This window comes from Pseudoliparis swirei, chromosome 19 (assembly GCF_029220125.1).
Source record: "Pseudoliparis swirei isolate HS2019 ecotype Mariana Trench chromosome 19, NWPU_hadal_v1, whole genome shotgun sequence".
In the NCBI taxonomy this organism is placed as follows: Eukaryota; Metazoa; Chordata; class Actinopteri; order Perciformes; family Liparidae; genus Pseudoliparis; species Pseudoliparis swirei.
Window position 1 is genome coordinate 1,938,740 of NC_079406.1, and position 26,994 is coordinate 1,965,733.

Here is a 26,994-nt window from a genome sequence, read left to right on the forward strand (position 1 = left end):
CCGTATTGTTTCATATAGTAACATATCGTATGATATCGTAACATATCGTATCATACCATAACATTTCGTAACATATCGTATCATAACGTATCATATCATATCGTATCATATTGTAACATATCGTAACTTATCGTAACATATGATCCTGCGATAGTTTATTTATTTTGTGCATGTCGTTCATGTTTCTTTGCTACATCAAATAAAGACAAAGGAAGAGACGGATGTGACCTCATGCTGCTGGCGTGAGGAAGAGGAACTCGATGCGTCCGCATCTCTGTAAGAACCACGGCGACGGAGCGCCGCCGCGTCACGACTGAAGTGGAATATGTAGACGTGAGCGCGAGTTCCAGTCCGTGAGAGAGTAATCGCACAGAGTCAAGCATCAAGCGCTCCTACGACTGACCCACGGGCTTCACGGGCTTCACGGGCTTCACGGGCTTCACGCCGTCGCCCCCCGCTGCCCGCACGGCTGCCCTCAGTCCGGTGCGACTCCCTCTCAGCAGTGGTCTCCCTCCAGGATGTCCGGATGCTCCGCCCAGAACGCCTCCCCGATGATGTCACAGCGATGGGCGTGCACCCTCCTGCGGCTGCGTGTCACGGGCACGTCCGCCTCCTCGCCGCCGGGGAGCTTCGTGCGCTTGGTGGCAATTTCGTCCCGCTGGACACACGGAGAGAGGAACGTCGGTCGAGCAAAGAAAGACATAAAAAAAGTCAGATTGCAACCTTCTGTGTCGTGTATTCTTCTATATGTTTTGTCTTTCTTATAATAGTGTTATTTCTAGTAGATTCCCAATGTGTCTGGACTGTTGGTTTAAAAGGCAAAAAAGGCAAATAAAAACTTGAATATTAAATCCTGAAAGTCAACTTGAAGGACACGAGTGTCACGATTCACGTGAAACATTTTCTTCATTCAAATGAACAGGTGTCACGACGGATCAACTGTGATGTTTCCACCATTTCATTGGGGGAAGGTAACACCGTAATGCCATGTGGTCAAATTTAAATGATCTATTTAACGGCCACTTATTTCACCCGTCATTTGGGGAACTGGGACATGAAAAAAAATAATTTCCAGCTCTGGTGTAAATAGAAATGATGACAGAACCCCCAGTAAAACCACAACTTCTGTTTTAGTACACATTAAATGAGCAATAAATAAAGTGTTAAGACTGCCAGCTGTTTATACTGTTGATACATCCTGTATCGTGCATCATGATGATAACCACTTGTTACATGTATATGTATATATTTATATATATATATATTTATATATATATTGTTTTTTAAATATATATTTATATATATATTTATATATTTGATTTATATATATATATGTTAATTTATATATATATATGTATATATTTATATTTACATATATACATATTTTTCTAAACCTGCCACGCAGCAGCTATGGTTCTTATTAAGATCTCCTAATAAAGTCCCGTAAGCTGCTTGAGGTCCCATGTGTTCCTACACAGTGAACATGTCGTCATGTGGCTGCAGTCACGATGTGAAGCCCGTCCTTGCACGTTGAAAAGCAAACATATGCACCGGAGTCATCCAGGTGAACTAATACCTCTCCGCTCACCTTTTCCCAGATGAGCGTGGTTCCCTTCCTGTGGCCCGGAGCCTCCGTGTTGTAGTTGATGTTGAACTCGGAGAACAGGATCTCGTTTTTGTCCGCAGCCAAAGATCCCTGGAGGGAGACGTCAACGAGTTTAGACATTTAGATGGAAAATATTACAAAATGTCATCTCGTCATCCAGACCACATGTGTACACATGTGTACATGACTATTCTCTGGCGTTAATGAAGTCTCTACAGAGGTGTGTAGAGGTCCATCTCCAGGGTTCTAGTGGTACGTTGTGTTATCGCCTTAGAAGACTAGCGGAGGGGTAGAAACCCTTTTATGTGAGCGCAGCTGAAAACAGTTATGCTGCTGTGAGAAGCTATAAAACTGGCCTTCCTTTGAGCCACAAGAAGAACAACATTAATATTTACTATAAAAATCATTATTTATAACCTCGTCAACGTCTTGACTAGATTTTATATTCATTTTGTGATTAATTTGATAAATAAAAGTGGAAAACACTTAATTGTCTGGGTGACGACAAACTTCTGAACGGTCGTGTATGAGGCAGATATCCATGACAGGTTTCTTTTCCACATAAATGTTTGTGGAATGATAAAAGGAACCAGGAAGTGGTTTGATGGGATGACTCCTCCCCTTTCCCCCCCAGAGCGCCGTGTCATTGGCTGTGTTCGTCGCCAACAAGAATAAACCACAAGTAAACATTGTGGTGACCTTTAAATGCATCTATATTAAATATTTATACGATCAAAGTTCACGTACTTTTAATCACAAATACTAAATAATGCATTCAGGGGCCACGAGGTGGAACACGGGGAAGAAACCAGCAAACTCCTGTCAGTTTTATTTAATTAATCCACTTAATATATTTAATATCTTCACTGAATCGACTCGTGTTCAGTCTGCCGACATTTATTTTACACACGCTTTCAGTAAAAAAAAACTCTAAATAAATAAAAACTCTAAATAAAAAAAAACTCTCAATAAATAAAAACTCTAAATTAAAAAAAACTCTAAATAAAAAAAAACTCTAAATAAATAAAAACTCTAAATAAATAAAAAAACGAAATAAATGTGCATCTGGGGCGAGACTGACACTTCCATTGTGTCTTAATAAATGTATTAATGTTTTATGGACTTTAAATATCTGTTTTATCGTGGTTCGGACATCTCATTGTTCTTCTCTTGAACTTACCCAGTTCTTTAAAGATATTCAAACATTCTCTTTTGATATTATCATAACACACAGTGTATATATATGTACAAACACATCAGTACATTAATCCACATGATGAATCACCTTTAAGCGATCCTCCGCCTGCGTGGTGGTGAGTCCTCCACTCTGGACTAAAGTCCAGAACACCGTGTTGTACATGTTGTTGATGTGACCTGAAAGACACGAGGACAGATCATCAGCTCCATCTGGAAGTCTCATCCGCGATCCGTCCAACAGTGGTGCACTCACAGTCCGCCTGCCTCCAGCTCAGGTAGTCTCTGAGGTTGCGGTTGCTAGGATACAGGACCACACGTCCATCGAAGCCCGGGGGGTATAAGAGGGGCTGCTCCCCGAAAAACTCCTTCCAGTAGAAGACGTAGGAGGAGGAGAACTGGGAGGCCACGTGAGTCATGAGCTTACTGCCAGAAGAGAGGGAGGACTTTAATGTGTGCACAGCGTGTGTGTGTGTGCACAGCGTGTGTGTGTGTGGCTACACGTCGGTACCTCGCTCGCCTCTTGAACCACGTGGACGTCCTCTTGAAAACAAAGCTGAACTCGTCACTCTGACCGTAGGCGATGACGATGTCCTCCAGCTCCTCCATGACAGAGCGGGCGCTGCGGCTCATCAGCTCCAGCGCCCGGTCGTCGTTGGGCTTCGTGAACGCGTGCTGCTCCGCAAACCTGAAACGAGAAGACGCAAAGAGAGACTCAAGTCGGGACACACGACATCCCTGACCTTTGACCTCCCATCGGATCAGGAACAACTCCCAGAAAATAGAAGAAAAAAAACGTTCACGGGAAAAATAGGTAAAAAAACCCTTCAGGAGAGCAACAGAGGAGGATCAATAGATGTCATGTGACCAGATGATCAATAGATGTCATGTGACCAGATGAACAATAGATGTCATGTGACCAGATGAACAATAGATGTCATGTGACCAGATGATCAATAGATGTCATGTGACCAGATGAACAATAGATGTCATGTGACCAGATGAACAATAGATGTCATGTGACCAGATGATCAAGAGATGTCATGTGACCAGATGATCAATAGATGTCATGTGACCAGATGAACAATAGATGTGACCAGATGAACAATAGATGTCATGTGACCAGATGATCAATAGATGTCATGTGACCAGATGAACAATAGATGTCATGTGACTAGATGAACAATAGATGTCATGTGACCAGGTGAACAATAGATGTCATGTGACCAGATGAACAATAGATGTCATGTGACCAGATGAACAATAGATGACATGTGACTAGATGAACAATAGATGTCATGTGACCAGGTGAACAATAGATGTCATGTGACCAGAAGAACAATAGATGTCATGTGACCAGATGAACAATAGATGGCATGTGACTAGATGAACAATAGATGTCATGTGACCAGGTGAACAATAGATGTCATGTGACTAGATGAACAATAGATGTCATGTGACCAGAAGAACAATAGATGTCATGTGACCAGATGAACAATAGATGTCATGTGACCAGGTGAACAATAGATGTCATGGAGAAACTACACCAGCGCAGAGCTGAAGGTCCTGATGGCATCAGCCCCAGGGTCCTAAAGACCTGCGCCACCCAGCTGTCTGGTGTCCTGCAGCGCCTCTTCAACCTCAGCCTGAGGCTGGGGAAGTCAGTGCTGTGGAAGACGTCGTGCCTGGTCCCTGTCCCAAAGAAGTCAGCACCATCTGGCCTCAACTACCGACGGTCGCCTCACCTCCCATGTGATGAAGGTGCTGGAGAGGCTGGTCTTGGCCCACCTCCGGCCGCAGGTGAAATCATCGTTGGACCTCTGCAATTTGCTTACCAGCCACATGTGGGAGTGGCGGGCGCCAGCATCTACCTGCTGCAACGAGCTCAGTCGCACCTGGATGGAACCGATGTCTCTGTGAGAGTCACTTTCTTTGACTTCTCCAGTGCATTTAACACCATCCAGCCGCTGCTGCTGAGTGAGAAGCTGGTGGCGGTGTGGACGCCGCCCACCATCTCCTGGATCACTGACTACCTCACAGGCAGACCACAGTTTGTCAGAATGGGCGTGCTGTCTGGAACGGTGGTCAGTGATGTTGAGCCCACAGGAACTGTTCTGTCTCCTTCCTCTTCACCCTGTACACCAGTGACTTCCAGTACAACACCGACTCATGCCATCTGCAGAAGTACTCTGCTGCTTCTGCAGTGGCCCAGGGTATTAGGGATGGACGGGAGCAGGAGGACAGGGCAGTGGTGAGTGACTTTGTAGAGTGGGCCGATGAGAACCACCTGCGGCTGAACGTGGCCAAGACCAGAGAGATGGTGGTGGACTTCAGGAGGAAGGCGACAGCTCCTACACCTCTGAGTGTCCTGGGAGTGGACGTGGACATGGTGGAGGAGTACAAGTACCTGGGCGACCCCATCGACAGCCGACTGAACTGGAAGGCCAACATCAACGCTGTGTACAAGAAGGGGATGAGTCGACTCTTTTTCCTGAGAAAGCTTGATCCTTCAACGTGTGCAGCAAGATGTTGGAGTTGTTCTACCAGTCGGTTGTGGCCAGTGTGCTGCACTTTGCCATTGTCTGCTGGGGAGCAGCATCGAGCCGGTGACACCAGCCGTCTTAACAAACTGGTTAGGAAGGCTGGCTCCATCATCGGCTGCCAGCTGGAGCACCTGGAACAGGTGGTGGAGAGGAGGCGTTGAAGAAACTGGTGTCCATATTGGACAACCCGGACCACCCTCTCCACCACCTCCTACAGGGACAGAGGAGTACTTTCTCCAGACGTCTCCTCACGCTCCGCTGCCACAAGGAGAGATACAGGAGAACATTCCTGCCGACGGCTATGAGGCTCTACAACAGTTCACCTCTTGCCAGATCACCCTAACCCTTCTTATATTTTGTGTTTTGGTTTTTTATTCTTGTGTGTTGCTGCTACTGACTCGACAAATTTCCCCTTGGGGATTAATAAAGTATATATCTATCTATCTATCTATCTATGTGACCAGGTGAACAATAGATGTCATGTGACCAGGTGAACAATAGATGTCATGTGACCAGAAGAACAATAGATGTCATGTGACCAGATGAACAATAGATGTCATGTGACCAGGTGAACAATAAATGTCATGTGACCAGGTGAACAATAGATGTCATGTGACCAGATGAACAATAGATGTCATGTGACCAGGTGAACAATAGATGTCATGTGACCAGGTGAACAATAGATGTCATGTGACTAGATGAACAATAGATGTCATGTGACTAGATGAACAATAGATGTCATGTGACCAGGTGAACAATAGATGTCATGTGACCAGGTGAACAATAGATGTCATGTGACTAGATGAACAATAGATGTCATGTGACTAGATGAACAATAGATGTCATGTGACTAGATGAACAATAGATGTCATGTGACTAGATTAACAATAGATGTCATGTGACCAGGTGAACAATAGATGTCATGTGACCAGGTGAACAATAGATGTCATGTGACCAGGTGAACAATAGATGTCATGTGACCAGATGAACAATAGATGTCATGTGACTAGATGAACAATAGATGTCATGTGACCAGATGAACAATAGATGTCATGTGACTAGATGAACAATAGATGTCATGTGACCAGGTGAACAATAGATGTCATGTGACCAGGTGAACAATAGATGTCATGTGACCAGAAGAACAATAGATGTCATGTGACCAGATGAACAATAGATGTCATGTGACTAGATGAACAATAGATGTCATGTGACCAGATGAACAATAGATGTCATGTGACTAGATGAACAATAGATGTCATGTGACTAGATGAACAATAGATGTCATGTGACCAGATGAACAATAGATGTCATGTGACCAGGTGAACAATAGATGTCATGAGACCAGATGAACAATAGATGTCATGTGACCAGATGAACAATAGATGTCATGTGACCAGATGAACAATAGATGTCATGTGACCAAATGAACAATAGATGTCATGTGACCAGATGAACAATAGATGTCATGTGACCAGGTGAACAATAGATGTCATGTGACCAGGTGAACAATAGATGTCATGTGACCAGGTGAACAATAGATGTCATGTGACCAGATGAACAATAGATGTCATGTGACCAGGTGAACAATAGATGTCATGTGACCAGGTGAACAATAGATGTCATGTGACCAGATGAACAATAGATGTCATGTGACCAGGTGAACAATAGATGTCATGTGACCAGGTGAACAATAGATGTCATGTGACCAGATGAACAATAGATGTCATGTGACCAGGTGAACAATAGATGTCATGTGACCAGATGAACAATAGATGTCATGTGACCAGGTGATCAATAGAAGGGAGGAAACTCACCTGTGGAAGTTGCGGCCGTCCAGCCTCACGACGATGTAACAGTTCCTGAGACACGCGTCGTCCGTTTCAAAGTTGCGGACGTAGTCGAACTTGCTCTTGGCCATGGCGGCGGCGGCGGTGAAGAGACCGGCCCGAGGTCTGAGCCAACACGAGCCGACGCGTCCTCCGAAGACCCCGGCCTGACCGATCAGCATGAGGGCGCTCCTGGAGAGACAGCGAGCGCACAGATAATATACTCTAGAACACATGTACAGCATTTAAACCCTCGTTCTTCGTGCTGCTGCACTCATATCTCTGCTGCACGATGTCACTCCGTTCATGCATCCTGGAAGTTAAGTGTATTTATATTGCAGTTATCACCGGCAGAGTGCAGTACAGTAGTCAATTAAAACTGTTTGGGGTTCTTTTTTGGGGTTTTGTTTTGGCGGGTCCACAATGATGTATATGTTGTGAATACTGTATTGGTTTATGTAGATATAAATGTGTACGGATGGGTGTATGTAAACTGTATAAAGACTGTGTAGATATATAAATGAAAGGAAACTGAGAGCCATACAAGGGGAGGGGTGGGATGGGGACAAGTTTGTGTCATATTTTTGTTTTGTTTTGTTTTGTCCTTGTTTTCATCTTATGATGTTTAAAAAAAACCCATCATCCTTGTGTGGTGTTTCTATAAGGCTATACATTTGTGTATATTCTTTTTGTAAAATAATACTTTCAGTATAACTGTAAATGCTGGCTTTTTCACTACAAATATCCTGTAATTTTTTTTTTGTTAATAAAAATAAATCTTTAAAAAAACAAATAACTGTTTGGCAATAAGAGAGGCCAAAACATGTCAACAGTTAAAAGAGTAAAAGTACAATAAACTGTAAAAGATGGTGCAGTAAAATAAACACAGGAGATTAAAAAGCCATAGAATATTCAAATTAACCAAATGGAAGACATGCATGTGATTAGAAGTCAATTATATGGAGACAAGGACAATAAAAAAATAAAATGTTTGGCAAACAAGTTGGTGGGAATTTAAATATATGTCTTGTTAGCATGAAACCATGACGTGCAGCTCATTAATGATGACATACTCTATGAATTTGCATTACATAACTAATTAACTTATTGATGATGAAACAACTATATTTTGACATCGAAGTCAATTAAAAACAGATCCAACTCGTGATTAATAAAGTATCTATCTATCTAATGAGGGGATGAATCTATCGATGATGAATCGATCGATGACGTCGGTCGTTACTTACACTCGGATGTCATGTGTCAGTTAGCTAGCAGCACGTTAGCTAACGTTGCTCCGTCTGTTTCACGCGTTAATATGTTAATATTTAGTAAGTTACACAAACACCAATATGTTATAGAAGGATAATTAAGGAGTTTCGTCGACTAATAATTACATGTATCCAAAGACAGTTGTCGGGTCACACACGTGAGTTTTGTGTATAGTCCATCGACGAAATATGTCGTAGTGAAACCGTGAACCACCGAACAAAGGTTCCGGAGCACAAGTCTTAAATTAACAAACACTTAATCAAAATAAAATAGCGTATTGTTCTCAGTTGCTTGTCCATCATTATACAAATGTATTCTTTTGTTTCTGTTTTGGAGTATATCTATATATTTATTTGAAAGCACGCAGATGTACCATACTTATGTAGAAGCAAGCAAACATAATCTGTGTGTTAGCGCCATCTTGTGGTGACGGAAGGAAAGTGGATGCCAAAGATCGTGTATGAGTAGGATGTATCACGTTGTACGGAACTGATGGTCAATATGAAGGCTCGGCTGTTTTCTGGGGAAATTAGTTGATATTGTTTTATGGATGAAGTTATTTACAATAAAATCATTAGAGAGAAAATAAAAAACACATACAACAACAACATGAAAAAAACGCTTCCGATATTGACAAGCTCGTGTCTCTGGCGTGTTTAGCGCCTCTTGAAAAAGGCGCAGAGTGTAACCTCCTCCTCGGACCGACGTTAAGAAACGTTCCCGGGATTCTGTGCTTTTCACTCGTGCTCGTGTTGCTCCGTTGCGGGTCGTTTCAAAACATGGAGGAGCGAGACAGAAAGAGCTTGAAGCCCGACCCTAAAGACGCGGTCGCTTCCGGCTCTTCGGTCCCGGGGCCGCGAGCAGCGGCGACCGGAGACGATGACGCGGGAAGAACGGACGTCTGCTCGGACCGCTTCGACCCGCTCCTGGCCCTGTACGCGCCGGCCGTGCTGCTGCCTTTCCCCAACATCAAGGGCTTCAACAACGTGGCGGCGTACGAGAGCTTCGTGAAGGGCGGCCGCGGCCGAGCCAAGCCGGAGAACGTGGAGAAGAGGCGGCTGAAGGCGACGAAAGGCGTGGCGGACCCTGAACGCATCGCGAGGCTGAAGAAGCTGGTGGTGAACAACCCGGTGTCGGAGAAGAAGCTGGAGGAGCACGCGGCGCGCAGGAGGAGGAGGCAGGAGGTCCAGAAGAACGTCCTGACCAGGATGCCCCGTAGGTCCAAAGAACCACCGCGAACGGAACCAGCAGCCCCCTGGTTGTGGTTAACAGTTGCACACAATGCACTTTACGTGTCTATGGTTATGACTCTTTCTTAATAATGTCACTTTAAGTAAGTAAAGTTTATTTATTTTGCACTAATGTCACAAAGTGCAGTTAGAGTAGTTAATTAAAACAATTAGGCAGTAACAGGGCCAAAACATGTCAACAATTGAAAAAGCAAAAGTGCAATACACTGTACTGATGGTGCGATAAAATAAATAAACAAGATAAAAAAGCAGGCCATATAATATATAGCAACTGTATTGTCACGTAGGGAACACACACATGTTCCTTTATTACCATGAAGCTGAAGGCACAACAATAATATCTTTATATACGAGAACATATATAGAGTCAGATCAGTTTCACTCTGAGGCCGTGATGGGATGGTTTTTGTATTTCTGATGATCTGATCATCGTCTTCACTTAAAGGTTCACGCTGATCGGCATGCGACGGCTGAGTAACCGGCGTGTGTGTGTGTGTGTCCAGTGTGTAAAGGCAGTCCGCTGGGCGAGCTGTACAGGTGTGTGGAGGAGAGGATCCGGGTCAAAGTTCACATCAGGACCTTCAAGGGCCTGAGGGGGGTGTGCTCCGGCTTCGTCGTGGCCTTCGACAAGTTCTGGAACATGGTGAGAACTCCTGGTCCTGCAGCGACCTCGTCTCGACGTCGGCCTCGACTCACTTGTTGTTGTTGTTGTTTTCTTCCTCCTCAGGCGATGGTTGACGTGGACGAGACGTACCGGGAGCCGCTGCTCGGAGAGGCCTTCCACCACGAGAAGGCCCTCACCATCTCACGGGTCGGCCTCGCCTTCTTTCTCTTAGTCTCACCTCTCTCCTCTCACTCTCTCTCAGAAGTATTGTTTTCATTAGCAGCGATGCTGTATGCGCTGCTCTTTTAAATACTATTGTTAAAGAATTTGGGCTCTTTAAAAAAAAAAAGACACCCATGAATATTCAGATTAGAAGAGAGGGTTTAACTTCCCATCATCGTGACTGAAATCCTGTGTTCAGCTCTTCGAGAAGCTGAAGCTGCAGGAGAACCCGGTGGGAGACGAGCCCGCGGAGAACCCAGACAGAACCCCGAAAAACAGGTCCGCCCACGGGGGGGCGGAGTCCCGACGCTCCGGCGCCGCCGGAGTCAAACCGGAGGCCCGCGGGAAGAAAGAGCCCCGGACGTACGGCCGGGTCCTCGAACGCCACATCAACCAGCTGTTCATCCGGGGGGAGAACGTCCTGCTGGTGAACCCGCAGCCGCTCGGCCCGCAGACGCCCGGCCCGCAGACGCCCGGCCCGCAGACGCCCGGCCCGCAGACGCCCGGTCCGCAGACGCCCGGCCCGCAGACGCCCGGCCCGCAGACGCCCGCAGACGCTCGGCCCGCAGACGCCCGGCCCGCAGACGCCCGGCCCGCAGCCGCTTGGTCCGCAGACGCCCGGCCCGCAGCCGGCCGTCTGACTGAAAGAAAAGACTACAGACTGTTACACGCAACGGTTTTCTTTCTTTACGGCGATCATCTTTTTCTCTCACGCTTTCCTTCTCCTCTTTTTCCTCTCTCTCATCTTTCTCATATATACTTTTCTCTCTTTTCCTCTTACTTTCTCTTTCCCTCCTCTTTCTCTCACTCTCCTGTCTCTCTTCTTTCCTCTTTCTCCTTATCTCTGGATGAACTCCCAGACATTTGATTCAATAAAATTCAGGGGAATTAAAACGAGGACTAATGTTATATCATATTGATATGGATGTTTTTTCTTTCTTCCTTCCGCCGACCAGAGAAATTATCTTGATTTTTAAAGGAATAAAAGCTTCTGTTCTAATTACAGGCATGTCTCGTCTTTTTTCCTCTGCTTTTTTTAATCAAAAGTTTTGGAAAAGTCATGGAAAATTGTTAGAATCACATGTTCATTTACGCAGACGTTGAAATGTTTTTTAAAGAAAGACGCTCAAAATATAAGCCGGCGTACGCTCTCAATAGGCAACATTTTCTAAATTGTTCATGTTTATACCGAGGTTTCAGTTTGGTCATGACATTTGGTTTAAAGTCCTGGACACCCATTGGTCAAGACGTGTGAACCCTGGTCTCGTGACGCCGCTGCGTGCGTTCTGCTGCCCGGCCAGCAGGTGGCAGCAGAAACACGCGCCGCCTCGTCTGCGCCCTTGTCCCTTTCTGTCGCTCCCGTTATCCTGAGCGGGGAGGACAGCGCAGTCTCTGCGGACTTCATAAATGCGTTATGAATAATTGAGTCGTGAAGCTCGAGATTGCAGATGGCACTTAACAGCCGTCATCGGTCTTGACGTCTGATTGCTTTTTACTCTTTAATGGGAACATTACCCATAAAAGCACAATTTACTGCATCATGGAAGTTGTAAAGATGCTTTTTTTCCCGCTACTGAACCCGCAGAGGTTACTTTAGGATGCTTGCGTGTTATGTTTCTGGGTCTGAGCATCTTATTTTTAGTTCTTCATAATTTGATGCGGTTTAATTGACCCTCTTTCTATATATTTTCATACCATAAATGGGACACATTCCAGCAGAGTTCATATAAAAACATGCGGTTACTTTTCATTCATACGTTATTAGTGTAGCCCATTTAACAGGCTTCTTCTCCAGAGAGTAACACAATGGGGTCGATTGTTTGTGTGTTGATGAATCGGAGGTCTCCCGCAGTAATCAGGCCAAATTCAGTTGAATGATATCGAAGGTCAAAGCAACAACAGTTCTTTACATTAAACGTGTTAAGCGGCCTCATTCCAGCGGACGCGTTGGCATCGTCTGCGTCTTTATTAATGTGTATATTTATATCGTTGACCTTTCATTACAACCGAAGTTCTCCCGAACTCGCATTAACTCAAATGTAATTTCAGAGTCGAGCGCCGCGGCGCCGCTTGTGCTGCCCGAAGCTCTTTTGCACGCGGCTAATGACTCAGCACAGCAAATAACACACGCCATTACCGGATCTCAATCAACTGTTTAATGTTGTAGATAAAGAATCAATGTGGACATCAAACCGAAAACAATATGGGACAATGAAACAACAAAAAACAACAAAATCATTTTCTATTCTTTACATTTGCATATGCTAGTGTTTCAGTAACAATCCCACTTCAGAGAAGATCAAATCAATTTGAAGTACAAAATAGATGAAACAACCTCTTCTGATAGATATATAGATTTTTTTTAGAAAAAACAGCAAACAGATTTTGGTCATTTTGATGCTCGAGGCGACTCCGTGTTCCTGACCGTCGGCCTCCTCACGGGGTCATTCATGGAATCGTTGACGTACTAAAAAAACATGAGGAAGCCAAGATTTACTTATCGCTCATCACAAAGGTCACAAGGTCACGAGGAGGCACTTGAACCGCTGAGGAGCCACGTCCTGCACGTCTACAGGATCGAAAGGATCCGGTCGCTGGAAGGATCGCTCACCACGAGCCAGAGCACGACGTACCGGGAGGACAGAGGCGTCCCACTGGGGAAGAGCGCCCCCTGGTGGTGAGGAGCTCCCCGTAGTGGTGAAGAGCTCCCCCTACTGGTGGAAGAGCTCCTCACCATGAAGAGCTCCCCCTACTAGTGGAAGAGCTCCCCCTAGTGGTGAGGAGCTCCCTCTACTGGTGGAAGAGCTTCCTCATAAATAAGAGGCGGAACATTCAGACGGCTGCGACGCAGTTTTTCCAAGTTGGCCGTTTATTTTAGTTTTCGATGTGCGACATTAACGGAGCTGGAAGGTGAGACGATGCAACGGCCCGAGTCCTTCGAGGAGCCGAATACATTCCCGACATCTAGCTCCGACGTCATCGCCGACCCGAGTGAAGCGGAACGTGGGATGAACTCCAAAAAAACACAGCGGGCGACATTATTCGGGCGGAGGCGTGGCCTGAGGCGTCGGCACAAACACAGACGTGTGTACACGGTACAGAAGCTCCGGTCTGGTCGCCGCCCCCCCTCAGGTCACATGGTTTCCTTCTAGGAGGTCAAAGGTCAAGGTCAAACCCAAGGTCAAAGGCACTCTGTGCTGTCATTAAGAACCCACGCCCCCCGTACGAGGTCCTCGCTACCTACTGATTATCTCAATTGGATGCAAACTGATTATAAACTTCATAAGTAAAATATATATAGCAATAAGAAAAGGCCACAATTGATGGTCTGTTCAACTCAAATTAAATCCATAACCTTCACTCCTTCATGACGAGCCTTTCTGTACAGAGGCGAGGCGCCGTGAGCGGTTTGGTCTCGTCACGCCGCCTCTCTCATATTATTAGGAGCGTCATAACTTATTTTGCAAAGGGCTCCAGATTTCTATTTACAGGTCCCAAAAAAAAAAGTAAAAAAAAGAGGAAGAGCAACGACATAAAAAGTAACTTGATATATTCTTTAAATGTACATTAGAAAGTTAAAATGGACGATCGAGTTATTCGGCAACGCACCTCGAAAAAGGGAAAAATTCCGCAGCCACGGATCTCGTTTCTGTTATTTCACTGGAGCGACGTCAGTGTGTGTGTGTGTGTGTGTCCGACACCAGACAGGTCATTGGTTCAAACGCAACACACACACATTCAGATGCATATCACAGCACGGCATTTCTAAAATAAAGAAAACCAATAGAATAAAATAAAAAATAAAAAGGAGATTGCAGGACATCGTGATGGTCGACATGATTCAAGTACTCTTTGTTTGCAGCTCATAACAATCTGTTACCACGGGGAGAGTGTGAGGGAAAGAGAGAGATACACATCTAGATATACGTATATAGAGATGTATATACGTATATCTACATATACAGATAGATATACGTATATAGAGATGTATATCTACATATAGATAGATATACGTATATAGAGATGTATATACGTATATCTACATATACAGAGATCGCCGCTCCACCAGATCATCTGTTTCTCCAGTTCCATCACTTTCCAAAGTTGCCGAAGTCGGCGAATGCGTCGTGTTTGGGCTGCTGGACCATCGCAGGGTTCATCCCCATGCCCATCCCCCCCTGCGGCAGCATCCCCATGTTCATGCCCATCCCCATCATGCCCTGGTTGGCCGCCATGCCCATACCAGGGTGCATCATGGGACTCACAGGCGCAGTTCCGAGGTTCATCGCCGAGAACCCCTGGGGGAGCAGGGCGGGCGGGACGCCTGGAGACGGCGGAGCAGAGATTAACGAGAGCGTCGCGGTTAAAGGACGATGGATGACGTCTCCGTGCCGGCGCTCACCGTGCTGCAGCGTGTTGAGGGTGGGCTGGCTCTGCTTGGGGGGGTGCGCGCCCGGGCCCAGGAAGTCCAGGCTGATGTTCACCGTGGGGTCCGACCAGGTGGAGGGGAGCGCCGCTTTGGCTCCGGCGCCCTGAGAGGACGCCAACTGCGGCTGGAGAGCACCGCCCATATTCTGAAGGTGCTGGAGGAGAAACGAGCAATTAAACTCCCACTGAACCTCGATAACGCCGTTAAGACTCTAAAGTCACGAAAGGCAGCGGGGCGTCTTCCTCGCGGAACAAAGAACAAGTTCTGTCTTCTTTTAGTTGGGAACACGGTCGACATCCACGGAGCTTTTCTTTGGCTTTTTAATGTTTGTGTAACTCAGAAGAGATTCTTCTCCTCCCGCGTCAGGAGGAGTGGGCGGGTAGTGGGCGGGTAGTGGGCGGTCTCTGGGGGGCGGTTAGTGGTCGGGTAGTGGTCGGTCTCTGGGGGGCAGGTAGTGGGCGGTTAGTGGGCCGGTAGTGGGCGGGTTGTGGGCGGTTAGTGGGCGGTTAGTAGGCGGTTAGTAGGCGGTTAGTAGGCGGTTAGTAGGCGGTTAGTAGGCGGGTAATGGGCGGGTAGTGGGCGGGTAGTGGGCGGGTAGTGGGCGGGTAGTGGGTGGTCTCTGGGGGGCGGCGAGCATCTGCCGCGCTCGTCCTCCATCTTTCAGTCACAGAAGGTCTTCGTGATGGAAGAAGCCGAGTAATGCAAGTAAAAGGTTTAAAGGCCATGAAGACTGAATTTATTAAATCGTTTGATGTTAATTTATTTCCCGCGTCAGAACGACACGACGGCGTTAAAGAGTTATTTGTTGATCCACCAATATTTACTCAGAGTGGACAAAACAACATCACCAACTCAATAATTATTATTAAAACGCATTAAACAACTGGGTACATAGAAACTGTTTTCTCCCCCTCCCCCCATTCTCTCTCTCACCACTTAATTTCTTGTATGTATTTTTATAGTCTAAAATATACCTATGAAAAATGCATAATCCTAAAATGCATCAGTCTCGCTCTGCATGCATTAAAACTAAAAATCATAAAGTGCATTGTTGTCTTCCGAGGATATTTATCTCCCGCCTGTATAATTCAAGCAGTTCTTGTGATGATATGTGAAGTCATTATTCATGAGCGGTACCTGCGGGCCGGCCTGCAGCAGCGTGGCGCTCATGCTCTGGGAGCCGCTCATGCTGAAGTTGAGGCTCTGGGAGGAGCCGAGGCTCTGGGTCGGCCCCATCAGGTCAAACAGGTCGGCCGAGGGGGGGGCGGGGCCGGGGGCGGGGCCTGTCACGCCTCCAAAGAGGTCACTTCCGCCGGCGCCGGAGGTCTGAGCGGACGCCGGCATCTGACCTCCGGGGAAGGCGTTCCACTCCCCGAAGTCTCCGTTGCTGCTGGAGGAAGGAGCGGCTGCAACGAGAGAGAGAGAAAGAGAAAGAGAGAGAGTTGAATGAAAGTCTATATTTACCTTCTGAATTGTGATGTTTGCTTTGTGAGATGAGCAAATTATTACAAGATACTGGAAACAAGTCACTAAAGCATTTAGACGCATCATTAACAGGTTCATCCAGACGGTGACCAATGGGTGTCCAGGACTTTAAACTAAATGTCCATGACCAAACATTTTGTGAAATCTCAGTGCGACGTGAACAAATTTCGTATTTAAAGTAACAAAGAGAATTCCAAAGCATAAAGTATAAAACCGTAAATGACTCAAATGAATGAGACAATAGTTTAGATTAAAAGAATAAACATTCATGTCTTTTCAGTTACGGTGCGTTCACTTGCAGCGCGGAAAAATGAGTATGAGAGCGAATGTACGCCGGGTTATATTTAGAGCGTCTTTCTTAAAAAAAAGAAGCATTTTCATTATTCTAAACTCAGCGTAAATGAAAATATGAATACAACACATTTCCATGACTTTGGGGATTTTTTTTCAAGGTCTGGAAATAAACATTTTACAAATTCCAGGACTTTTGCAGGTTTTCCACGACCGTACGAACGCTGCATGAAGCATGAACAGAGTCTCCCTTAAAGTCGGTGTTGCTTCATCCGTCGGCGGTGACCACCACGTTTCTATATTTTCAATGCACCGGCCCGGCTTCCCCCCTCTCAATCTCTTTAAGCTCCTCCCCCTCCCCCGTCTCCTTGTCATCCATAACAGGAGTTGATGCGTGTCTGTTCTTGTTATGCAGAGCAGGTAGCAGGCTCCATATGGCCGGGGCTTCTCTCTGAATATTCTAGCAGTATGGCTGCAACACACACACACACAAAAAGAGTCTTGAAACCAACCAGATGCCACGGAGACGCCGGCGGAGGAAGCAGGTGAGGCGAAGTCAGCGAATCCAGTGATCAGGTCTGCGTTGAAGGTATCGACAGAAACATCAATTTCAACACAAGCGAGCCTCCAGGTGTCATTCTGCCATGGTTAGCATTCCTTTAGTGTCAGGAGTGCAGGGGGGGGGGGCAGACGATGGGTTGAGGAGACCAAACATCTGTTCGGCGCTCCCGCCCTCTACTCCGAAAACATCTGGCGCACTTAGTTACTAGACGTCAACTGCCTCTGCTCCCGCCCCCCAAAACCTGAAGCGAGCATCAGCAGCTGGGCTCAGGGACTCGAGTGGGTCTAGTCCTGCAGAGTCTAGTCCTGCAGGGTCTAGTCCTGCAGAGTCTAGTCCTGCAGAGTCTAGTCCCGCAGGGTCTAGTCCCGCAGAGTCTAGTCCCGCAGAGTCTAGTCCCGCAGAGTCTAGTCCTACAGGGTCTAGTCCTGCATAGTCTAGTCCTGCATAGTCTAGTCCTGCATAGTCTAGTCCTAAAGGGTCTATTCCTAAAGGGTCTAGTCCTGCATAGTCTAGTCCTGCAGGGTCTAGTCCTGCAGGGTCTAGTCCTGCAGAGTCTAGTCCTGCAGGGTCTAGTCCTGCAGGGTCTAGTCCTGCAGGGTCTAGTCCTGCAGGGTCTAGTCCTGCAGAGTCTAGTCCTGCAGAGTCTAGTCCTGCAGGGTCTAGTCCTGCAGAGTCTAGTCCTGCAGAGTCTAGTCCTGGAGGGTCTAGTCCTGCAGGGTCTAGTCCTGCAGGGTCTAGTCCTGCAGGGTCTAGTCCTGCAGGGTCTAGTCCTGCAGGGTCTAGTCCTGCAGGGTCTAGTCCTGCAGAGTCCTGTAGAGTCTAGTCCTGCAGAGTCTAGTCCTGTAGAGTCTAGTCCTGCAGAGTCTAGTCCTGTAGAGTCTAGTCCTGTAGAGTCTAGTCCTGCAGGGTCTAGTCCTGCAGGGTCTAGTCCTGCAGGGTCTAGTCCTGCAGGGTCTAGTCCTGCAGGGTCTAGTCCTGCAGAGTCTAGTCCTGCAGAGTCTAGTCCTGCAGGGTCTAGTCCTGCAGGGTCTAGTCCTGCAGGGTCTAGTCCTGCAGGGTCTAGTCCTGCAGGGTCTAGTCCTGCAGAGTCTAGTCCTGCAGGGTCTAGTCCTGCAGGGTCTAGTCCTGCAGAGTCTAGTCCTGCAGAGTCTAGTCCTGCAGAGTCTAGTCCTGCAGAGTCTAGTCCTGCATTGTCTAGTCCTGCAGGGTCTAGTCCTGCAGGGTCTAGTCCTGCAGGGTCTAGTCCTGCAGGGTCTAGTCCTGCAGGGTCTAGTCCTGCAGGGTCTAGTCCTGCAGAGTCTAGTCCTGCAGAGTCTAGTCCTGCAGAGTCTAGTCCTGCAGGGTCTAGTCCTGCAGGGTCTAGTCCTGCAGCCACTGAGGGTACTTCCTGTTCAGTACAAAGTTATTTCTGGATTTACTGCTTGGAATAAACATATTTTTGCCTCTGGGTAAAGACCAACTGTTTCCCTAAGATGCTAAATTAAGCTTAAAATGTCCTTTCTGCGCTTTAAGAGCATGAATTGATCAACACATCAGAGTCTCCCCTGAAGCCGGTAACCTCGTACCTGTGGCAGCAGGCTGGCTCGGGGAGGAGTCCACCATAAACAGGTCGGCTAGGATGCTACTGGAGGGCGGGGGGGCGGCTGGCTGGAGTAAAGAGAACATTCACATAAACACGAGGGTCCATGCACACCTACAAACACACACACACACACACCAACAACATCATACGCATCTAGCTACCTGTTCGGGGGTGGTGGCTGGGCTCTTGTCTCCCACGTAGTGGGCTGCGGCCCCCAGGTCCACCACCTTGGACGGGACGCCCCTCTTCCGCGTCGCCGTGGTCTCCGTTGCCTGGACGATGTGAACGGTCTTGGTGGTGACGGTCTCCTCTTCGTCTTTGAACTCTTTCCCCGACTTGCCGTTGTGAGACGGGCGACTCCGGTCCTCCTCGTTGTCGCTACGGAGACAGAGACGGCCAGGTGAGACGACCAGGATACAGGGAGTGCGTTTTCATTTCCATAAAGAAGTAATAAGAAGACACAACCCATGTTCTGGAGGTGGCCTTAATGTCATCTATTGTATGCACTTCAGTAAATATGTCATTTGTACTCGTTTCCTCTCTTTGTAGTACGATCAGTATCCAAATGAAAATACAAGTATATATTAAAAATGTATTTGAAAGGTTCGACTGGTCCGATATGAAAATAAAGACTCTCAGAAAACAGACAGTGAAAACTAGTGTAATATTCTTTATCTTTTGAATCTGGGTTTTGGTGTTTTCTCATTTCTTCATATTTTGAACACAATAATTAAAAAAAAGGTAATAAAAAATGTCTGTAAATGTGCCAGGAGGCTATTTTTCATCTGTCGTCCCGAGATGTCATAAAACAAACCTAAAAACATAAGATTGCACAATATTTACACTATACAATAATCAATTATAAGTGAGAATAGTGAGTATACTCTTATTATACATGGAACAGGAACTCACACATTCTAAAACAAGAGCACATAAACGGTGCCTTCCATCTCCAGACGACACTAAATACAGTCAACTCGTCCGCCTCCAACCTGAATCGATCCGGCGAGTCGTCTCTGTCCTGCTTCCGGAAGCGGCTGATGGTGTCGTCGATGGTGCTGCCGATTTTGTCGCTGATCTCGCCCAGCTTCTCGCTGAAGGGGAACGGGCCTTTGTTCCGCTCCCAGTCGTCGTCCCACTTCCCCCGGCCGTCGCTGGAGTCGTACCGGTCGCCCGCTGGAGGTACAACGGGACATCCGTTTCTTAAAAAAATATTCTTTGTTGTTGATGATGATGATGAGTCATCTTCCGCGATCGAGTCGAGGACTTGCCGTGATTCCGGTAGCCCATGCTGTCCGACGACACCCCGATGTATTTGTCTCTGTTCTTTTTGGACTTTTTCCGTTCATCTCGTAGCCGTTCGTCATCCTGGACGAAATCTACCGTCTCCTTCACCTTCTGACGCACGTTCACACCTTGGTCCTTCCCGTTCTCGTCTGGAGACACAGAAATATCATTCACGCATTGGACAACTTTTTTATTAATTTCATGAAAAAAAACTGGAAATAAATAAGAGTATCACCGTATTGAGAAATGTTTTTGTTTGTAAACGGCACCTCAAACACACACATGGCTGGGGAGAGTAAAGCAGCTGTGTGTGTGTGTGTGTGTGTGGACTCAGCAGTGCTTAGAGCCTCTCTCCATTCATTACAGCTCATACTGAAGCTATTGTGATCAACATTAAACTCCACAATGCTGAGGCATTGCTCCAAATCAAAGCTACATTTCATTTTTTAATGCCAAGCAAATATCTGCAGGTACCGCTCATCCTCCGTGCACATACAACAATGGAGTAAATAACAACAACAACGCAGTACCTTACCTACAAAGTGGAAGCTTTCTAGTGATCTAAGGTCATACAGGTGTTCTCTGGTGCTGGTCACGACCCTCTCGGATCCATTCCTGATGAGATGGGCCAGCAGCAGCAGCGACTGAGGATCACAACGCAGAAAAAAGTGTCTCAACTTTGGGCCTTTGAGCTGCTTCAGTCACATGGCGCTCAACTCACTGAGCAACGTGACGAATCAGCTGTTAAAGGTCAAATGTTCTTGTTTTGTGGATCGCTATAGATCTATTCATTCCCGCCTGTGAGCGATGAGGGAAGAAATAGGACGTCAAAGTCAACAGACTACTCCGGCCGGGTGCAAAGTTTTAGGCAAAGTTTCGAGTCCTAATCGAGTCCTCATCGAGTCCTAACCGAGTCTTCATCGCGTCCTAATCGAGTCCTCATCGAGTCCTCATCGAGTCCTCATCGAGTCCTCATCGCGTCCTACTCGCGTCCTCATCGCGTCCTCATCGCGTCCTCATCGCGTCCTAACCGCGTCCTCATCGCGTCCTCATCGCGTCCTCATCGCGTCCTAACCGAGTCCTCATCGCGTCCTAACCGAGTCCTCATTGCGTCCTAATCGCATCCTCATTGCGTCCTCATGGCGTCCTCATGGCGTCCTCCTGTGTGATGTCGCAGCGCCCCGTGGCCTCGTACCTTGTAGACTCTCCGCCAGTTCTTCTTGCTGTCCCTCAGCATGCGGGCCCACAGCATGTTCATCACCTCGGGGAACTGCTCGTACATGAAGGTGGCTCTGCAGACGGGGGAAAGAAGGGAGACGTTGCTCTTTCAGTGGAAATGTTTTAACTTCCTGGTTCGTCTGTTGACATTTGTTTATCGCTTTAAAGGGAAGGACGAAAAGAACTAAACAGGGCTCAGACACATTTGGACTTTTCCACGACTTTCAACCAAATTTCCATAATCAAAAATGTTTTGTAATCTCTTTGCATACGTGAGAAAAAGTCGTATTTAAACCGACAAAGAGAATTCCAAAGCGTACAGTAAATAACCTTTAATGACTCAAATGAATGAGACAATAATTTAATAATAACAGAATAAAACATTTATGTCTTTTCAGTTAAGGTGCGTTCACTTGCAACGCGAAAGATGTGCGCGTATGAGAGAGCGCACGGCGGCTTATATTTATAGTGTCATTATTTTAAAAGTATATTAGTTATTTAAAATGAAATGTGAATATAACACATTTCCATGACTTCCCCAAAACTGGAAATAACCGTTTTACAAATTCCATGACTTTTCCAGGTTTTCCATGTCCCTACAAACCCTGAAGAAAAGTGACATCCATTGTGTGTCGAAACATAATTAACATCGTCGTTTGTAATGTCTAAAATGATGTAATAAAAAGAGATCTTCAGTGTTTTCTGCTTATTGACCATCAATTACAAAGTAAAGTGTTAGTTTCACACGTCAGCTACATAATTAGCACTTCAATGTTAATAACAGAACATCTTAAAATTCCTATCTGTGCCCGAGTCCTGATTGCAGCAGCTTGAATGAATGCTGTGCTTGTTGCAGCAGCTGTGAGCCTCGTTTTCAGCACCGGCCGCGGTACAGTAGTTACGACCTCGGAAATGGGTCCTTGTGTGGTCATGTGACCAAAACCAAAAACTGGGTTCCTTTTGTTGAAATGGAGTTTTCCCCCACAAAAAGTGTTCCCGCAGTCAAAAATAGCTTTAAAAAAGGAGCACGTTAACCCCAAAATGACCATTTGTATATCAATTGCTCAACTTGTGATATCTTGATTTTTCTTGCACGCCTCTACGGTAAAAGAAGAATACAATAACAGAGAAAGGTCTTGATTGAATTAGACTTAAGTAAATACAATCAAAGCGTTGTGTATACAGTTGTATGCTCACTACTGTACAAACAAGCATTTACACCGACTTTTCAAAACACTCATACATAAACAATTTCATGCTTGCACAGGCACATGACTAGTCTGCCCTGTCAGCAAAAATGCTTGTGTTTAGGAAGTCATGAGCATATATAATATATATAAATATAATATATAATACAAATAATATATATAAATATAATACAAATAATATATATAATACAAATAATAATATATATAATAAAATTAATTATATATATATATATATAATACAAATAATATAAATATATAAATATAAATATAATTTAAAAAAAATTTATATATATAATACAAATAATAATATATATAGATAAATATCTCTATATATATACATACAAATATAAATAATCTTGGTGCTTTTCAGCAGGAGATATAATACATATTGTTGTGCGTACTTGGAGATCTCGCTCATCAGCTGTCCCGATGGTCCCCATGAGTCGTCATTGGTGGCCTCTCTGACTTTAGACTCCACCTCCGAGTAGTTCATCACGACGTTGGTCCTGTGCAGAGCGGGAAAAGAGAAACATTACTTCCTTAAGTCGAGCCCATGTTCAGTATTCTGAATGACATGTGTGGCCTCCTATGTAACCACAACATGGACGATAGTGGATGAAAGGCTGGAGCCACGCCCCGTACACTTGTCCTTTTAGAGGGTAAAAGCACAAAGGGACAATAGGGAAATACTTGTGTTTGTGTGTGTGTGTGCGCGCTGAACCTAACCACTCGTCAAAAAACTAAAATAGAGGCCTAACCGAGCACACGCTAATCTGTGTTGGAGTCGAGCAGGCCGAGTTCACTGCGGATGAAGCGCTCGCTTCTCGACATTCAAGGAAAGTCACGAGGAAATAAAAAGTGAGGAAACAGGCGGCATTAAACAAGCTGCTCTCAGGTAAACAGAGAAGCCGGTTCACATGTTCAGAATCATGATTTATATTCTCAAATTGTGTTGTCTGATGCTGGACAACAGTGTGCACTGTCGGGTTGTATAATATTACGCCGCTAATTTAAAGATTTTCTCCCAGTCAACACATTTAAATTGAGGTGGAAGCTGACATTTTGACATTTGGTGCATTGCAATGAAAAGATTGAATATACATGTTATTTGATATATTTGAAGCAATGACTGGATAATGTATAAACAGCCGCTACATCTGCCTAAAAGTACATACATTCTCCATTGCTAGAGGCCTTGGTGCATTATATTTGTATTCCATTATCTTTAACAAAAAACAGGCATTTTATTCCAATTTATTTTCGTAAGTCTTGAGCAGAACATGTGAACCTTCCTCCCTCTCTGCTGCCACATCAGCAGCACACTGCGCACGGCCGAGAGCTGCACCGCTCTGTGGTTACAGGAAAGGTTTTATTACTGGGAGAGTTACCAGTCACACAGACATGTTTTGTATATTATATATATAGATATATTTGCACATGACTATGCCAGGAGTTTAGAGGATGACGAGGACCAGGGGTGACAGTAGCTTCATGTCAGAGCGATCAGAGTTTTATCCCGTATCAAACTTAATGACGACGGCATTGTTCTCCACATTACGCTCACTTCATTTGTACTTTAAATCTCCTGTTTATTCAGGTTTTATTTAGTTGTAGGAGTCTTTCTGATTACATCGTGTGCTGTGTTACGAGCCTGGGTCTCTCGCTATGTTACCGATACGCAACAAAAGCTTCACGACGGGCAAAACGAGAGGATAAAGCAACGCAGCATCTAATCTCTTGGTGGTTGCGGCCCGTCCTAGATGTCAGACGGGTAAAAACGGAAGTTGTGATACTCTGTGACTCACATAAATTTCCGTTGGACTCGCTGTACGTCAAACAAACAAAAACCCCTTTGCTGTTACTCATTAATCAAATTGTATTCTCATTCTTCATCCAATACATTTTGCTTCCAACTTGAACACAGGACACAACTTGTGCTTGTGTGTTAATCCTTAAACCACACGGGAAATGTTGAATTATGCCACAGAGTTGTTGTGAATGACCTCCAGCTTGGTGACACTATACGAACATTATTACCTTCGCATTGAAAATGCAGACGGTAATGTTTTGATCGCCGTGTATTTATTTATTTATTTATTTGTATGCGTGTTACTCGCATAACTCAAAAAGTATTAAACCGAATTGCATACAATTTGGTGGGATGATTGGTTATTATCCGGGGACCATTTGATTATATTTTGGGATTGATCGGGTCAAAGTCATGAAAAGGTCAAGATCTTCTTTCTACCATAGCGCAGTCAATTTGTATCCAATTGGCATGCAACTTATGCCAAAATGTTCATAATTCAATGCCCGATCTTGTGATATGCGAAGGTATGCGCTCTACCGAGTGCCCGTTCTAGTTTATAATTTGAGTCGAGACCAAATGAGACACGATCGTTGTTGAAGGTTAAAAAACAAAAGTGCTTGATTTTGAAGAAACTAGAGGAATTTGAAAATGGGGGAAAACTCCCATCCCTAAAATCTCGATAACCTTTCCCTCTCTCCCTCCCGGTAACACATGCTCCAGGGAGACGAGTGCATTCAGCAGGAATGCCTTCCTGGACGGACTTAACTCCCCATTGTCTCCCTGGGTCTGCAAGAAAAATTAGCCGTTGAGACTTTGAAGGGAGTGAAACAAATTGTGCAATAACCTGTAACCCGAGCGTACGGGAGAACACGCTCACATTTAGCCGACAAGGAGAAGCAAAGCAGAGTCCAGAGCGGAACAAAAGACACGCCGTGCCCGAGGTGTTGCCTCACTTCAGGCTCGGCTGCTCTTCACTTCCAGGTACGAGGCGAACACCGCCAAGGCCGTCGGAGTATGACTCACTGAGCAAGCACCAGGGATTCAGTGTGCATGCTTTTTTTGGCACCGTCTTTACATTTTGCCAGCCAAACTTTATATTAATTCCATTAAAAATGTAGTGGAAAGTACAGAAATGGTCACGTGGCGCTCATGTCATGACATCCTTGGGCTTAAAGTTTGCAGCTGGACATCAACCAACAAGTTGCAACACACTGGACACTGATTGATAAGTTCTGTTGTGCCGAAACACAACATAATGAAGCGAATATACAGTAGCTTGAACCACACGTACAGGTACATTTCAGGTGGTTATAGTTTATGCATCAGTTGGGGAAATAACTGGAACTTAGTGTTTTATGGAGGTACTGATATCGACATATTCAGGTGTTTTTGAAAGTTGTCGTCCCCTATGATATAGTTATCGGGAAACAGCAAACACAACCAACTCAATGCATTACTTTAAATCAACTTAACCTCCAGTAAAGTAGTCGCTCCTGTAACAAGTGCCATAACACTCGTGAAGCTAAATGAAGCTTTTAACACAACCTCGCAGACAGAATACCCGGTGAAGGTGGCAGGATCGAGAGCACTAAAGTGTTGACGTTAAATAAATAAAGACGATTGAGCCACCGAGCTGTCAAACTAGCAGAGCTGGATATCCTGGTCGGTTAGCCTCCAGGAGGCTAGCTGCTAGCTCCTCGGTTAGCTCGTCGGCTAAGTGAGTTAGCGTCAACTGCCGGGGACACAATGCAAACAAACAGAAAAGCGGAAGTGGGTCTTGGGTAATGTTATCCCTCACGAACGAGGAGGACCGGGGCGCACCGATTGCGACAACAGAAGAGGATATTCATGTGTAAAAAAAGATAAAATAGTGTTTTGTCAAAGTCGGCTAACTCACTAATTGCTAGTAGCATCCGCGCTAGCTAACTTGTCCGAGTGACGTCAAAGTTTGTGTACGTGTCTCTCGGAGCAGGTGCACCGGGGATACTTACGCTTTGTCCACCAGCTCCCGGACCTTCCACATGTTCAGCATCTCGGCTCCGGGGAAATGGGCTTGGTGCCTCGGCAAAAAAAAAAACCTCCACACACGGAACACCGCGACCCAAAAGAACCCACCCTGAACTCTGAGAAGTAAACTCTTCTTCACCTCTTCGGAGACAGGAGGCGCGCGCGCACCCACAGGCAGGAACAGGTCACGACGGGAAGTGCCGATGTGACGTCATCAAACGTGCGTGAAGCAGCGACGGAGTTTGTAGTTCCTCGACTTGGCGAGGGCCTCAAAGTCTGCACCGCCGGTACCGGGAGGACATTGACCTCCTTTTTAAATGGAGTAAACACACACACACACACACACACACGCGCGCGCGCACGCACGCACACACACACACACACACACACACACACACACACACACACACACACACACACACACACACACACACACACACACACACACACACACACACAGCTGTCAGCCGCTGATGATTAAAAAAAATAAAAAGCTAAACAGCCCCAGTACAAAAATCATATTATAATGTACATGACATGGGAAAAGTAGTTCATCAGCATTACCTGAAGCAATTAAAAAGTGGTTTATATTCAT

The 26,994-nt window shown here is 45.8% G+C and overlaps 3 protein-coding genes across 4 annotated transcripts; 1 reads left to right on the plus strand and 2 right to left on the minus strand.

Annotated features, from left to right (window-relative positions):
• Window positions 1–138: 138 nt before the first annotated feature.
• On the minus strand, window positions 139–8,605 carry thg1l (tRNA-histidine guanylyltransferase 1-like). Of its 2 annotated transcripts, none has more exons than XM_056439422.1 (7): window positions 8,570–8,605; window positions 7,161–7,364; window positions 3,312–3,488; window positions 3,057–3,226; window positions 2,892–2,980; window positions 1,589–1,696; window positions 139–658 (listed from the first exon to the last, which is right to left on the minus strand). In XM_056439422.1, coding segments are annotated over exons 1-7 (912 nt in total). In that variant the 5' UTR covers window positions 8,572–8,605; the 3' UTR covers window positions 139–496. The 2 variants fall into 2 exon arrangements, with proteins under 2 accessions (XP_056295397.1, XP_056295398.1); XM_056439423.1 differs by having other exon boundaries at window positions 8,420–8,600.
• A 461-nt stretch (window positions 8,606–9,066) lies between these two features.
• lsm11 (LSM11, U7 small nuclear RNA associated) lies at window positions 9,067–13,201 on the plus strand. The gene is made up of 5 exons (XM_056440065.1): window positions 9,067–9,659; window positions 10,198–10,337; window positions 10,422–10,505; window positions 10,720–11,126; window positions 13,096–13,201. The coding sequence occupies exons 1-5, from the start codon at window positions 9,224–9,226 to the stop codon at window positions 13,199–13,201; spliced, it is 1,173 nt and encodes a 390-aa protein (XP_056296040.1). The 5' UTR covers window positions 9,067–9,223.
• Window positions 12,662–26,680, minus strand: clint1a (clathrin interactor 1a). The gene is made up of 12 exons (XM_056439555.1): window positions 26,384–26,680; window positions 22,984–23,088; window positions 21,352–21,448; window positions 20,692–20,800; window positions 20,141–20,305; window positions 19,862–20,045; window positions 19,031–19,247; window positions 18,853–18,934; window positions 17,238–17,303; window positions 16,087–16,355; window positions 14,923–15,103; window positions 12,662–14,844 (listed from the first exon to the last, which is right to left on the minus strand). The coding sequence occupies exons 1-12, from the start codon at window positions 26,422–26,424 to the stop codon at window positions 14,612–14,614; spliced, it is 1,749 nt and encodes a 582-aa protein (XP_056295530.1). The 5' UTR covers window positions 26,425–26,680; the 3' UTR covers window positions 12,662–14,611.
• Window positions 26,681–26,994: the final 314 nt, after the last annotated feature.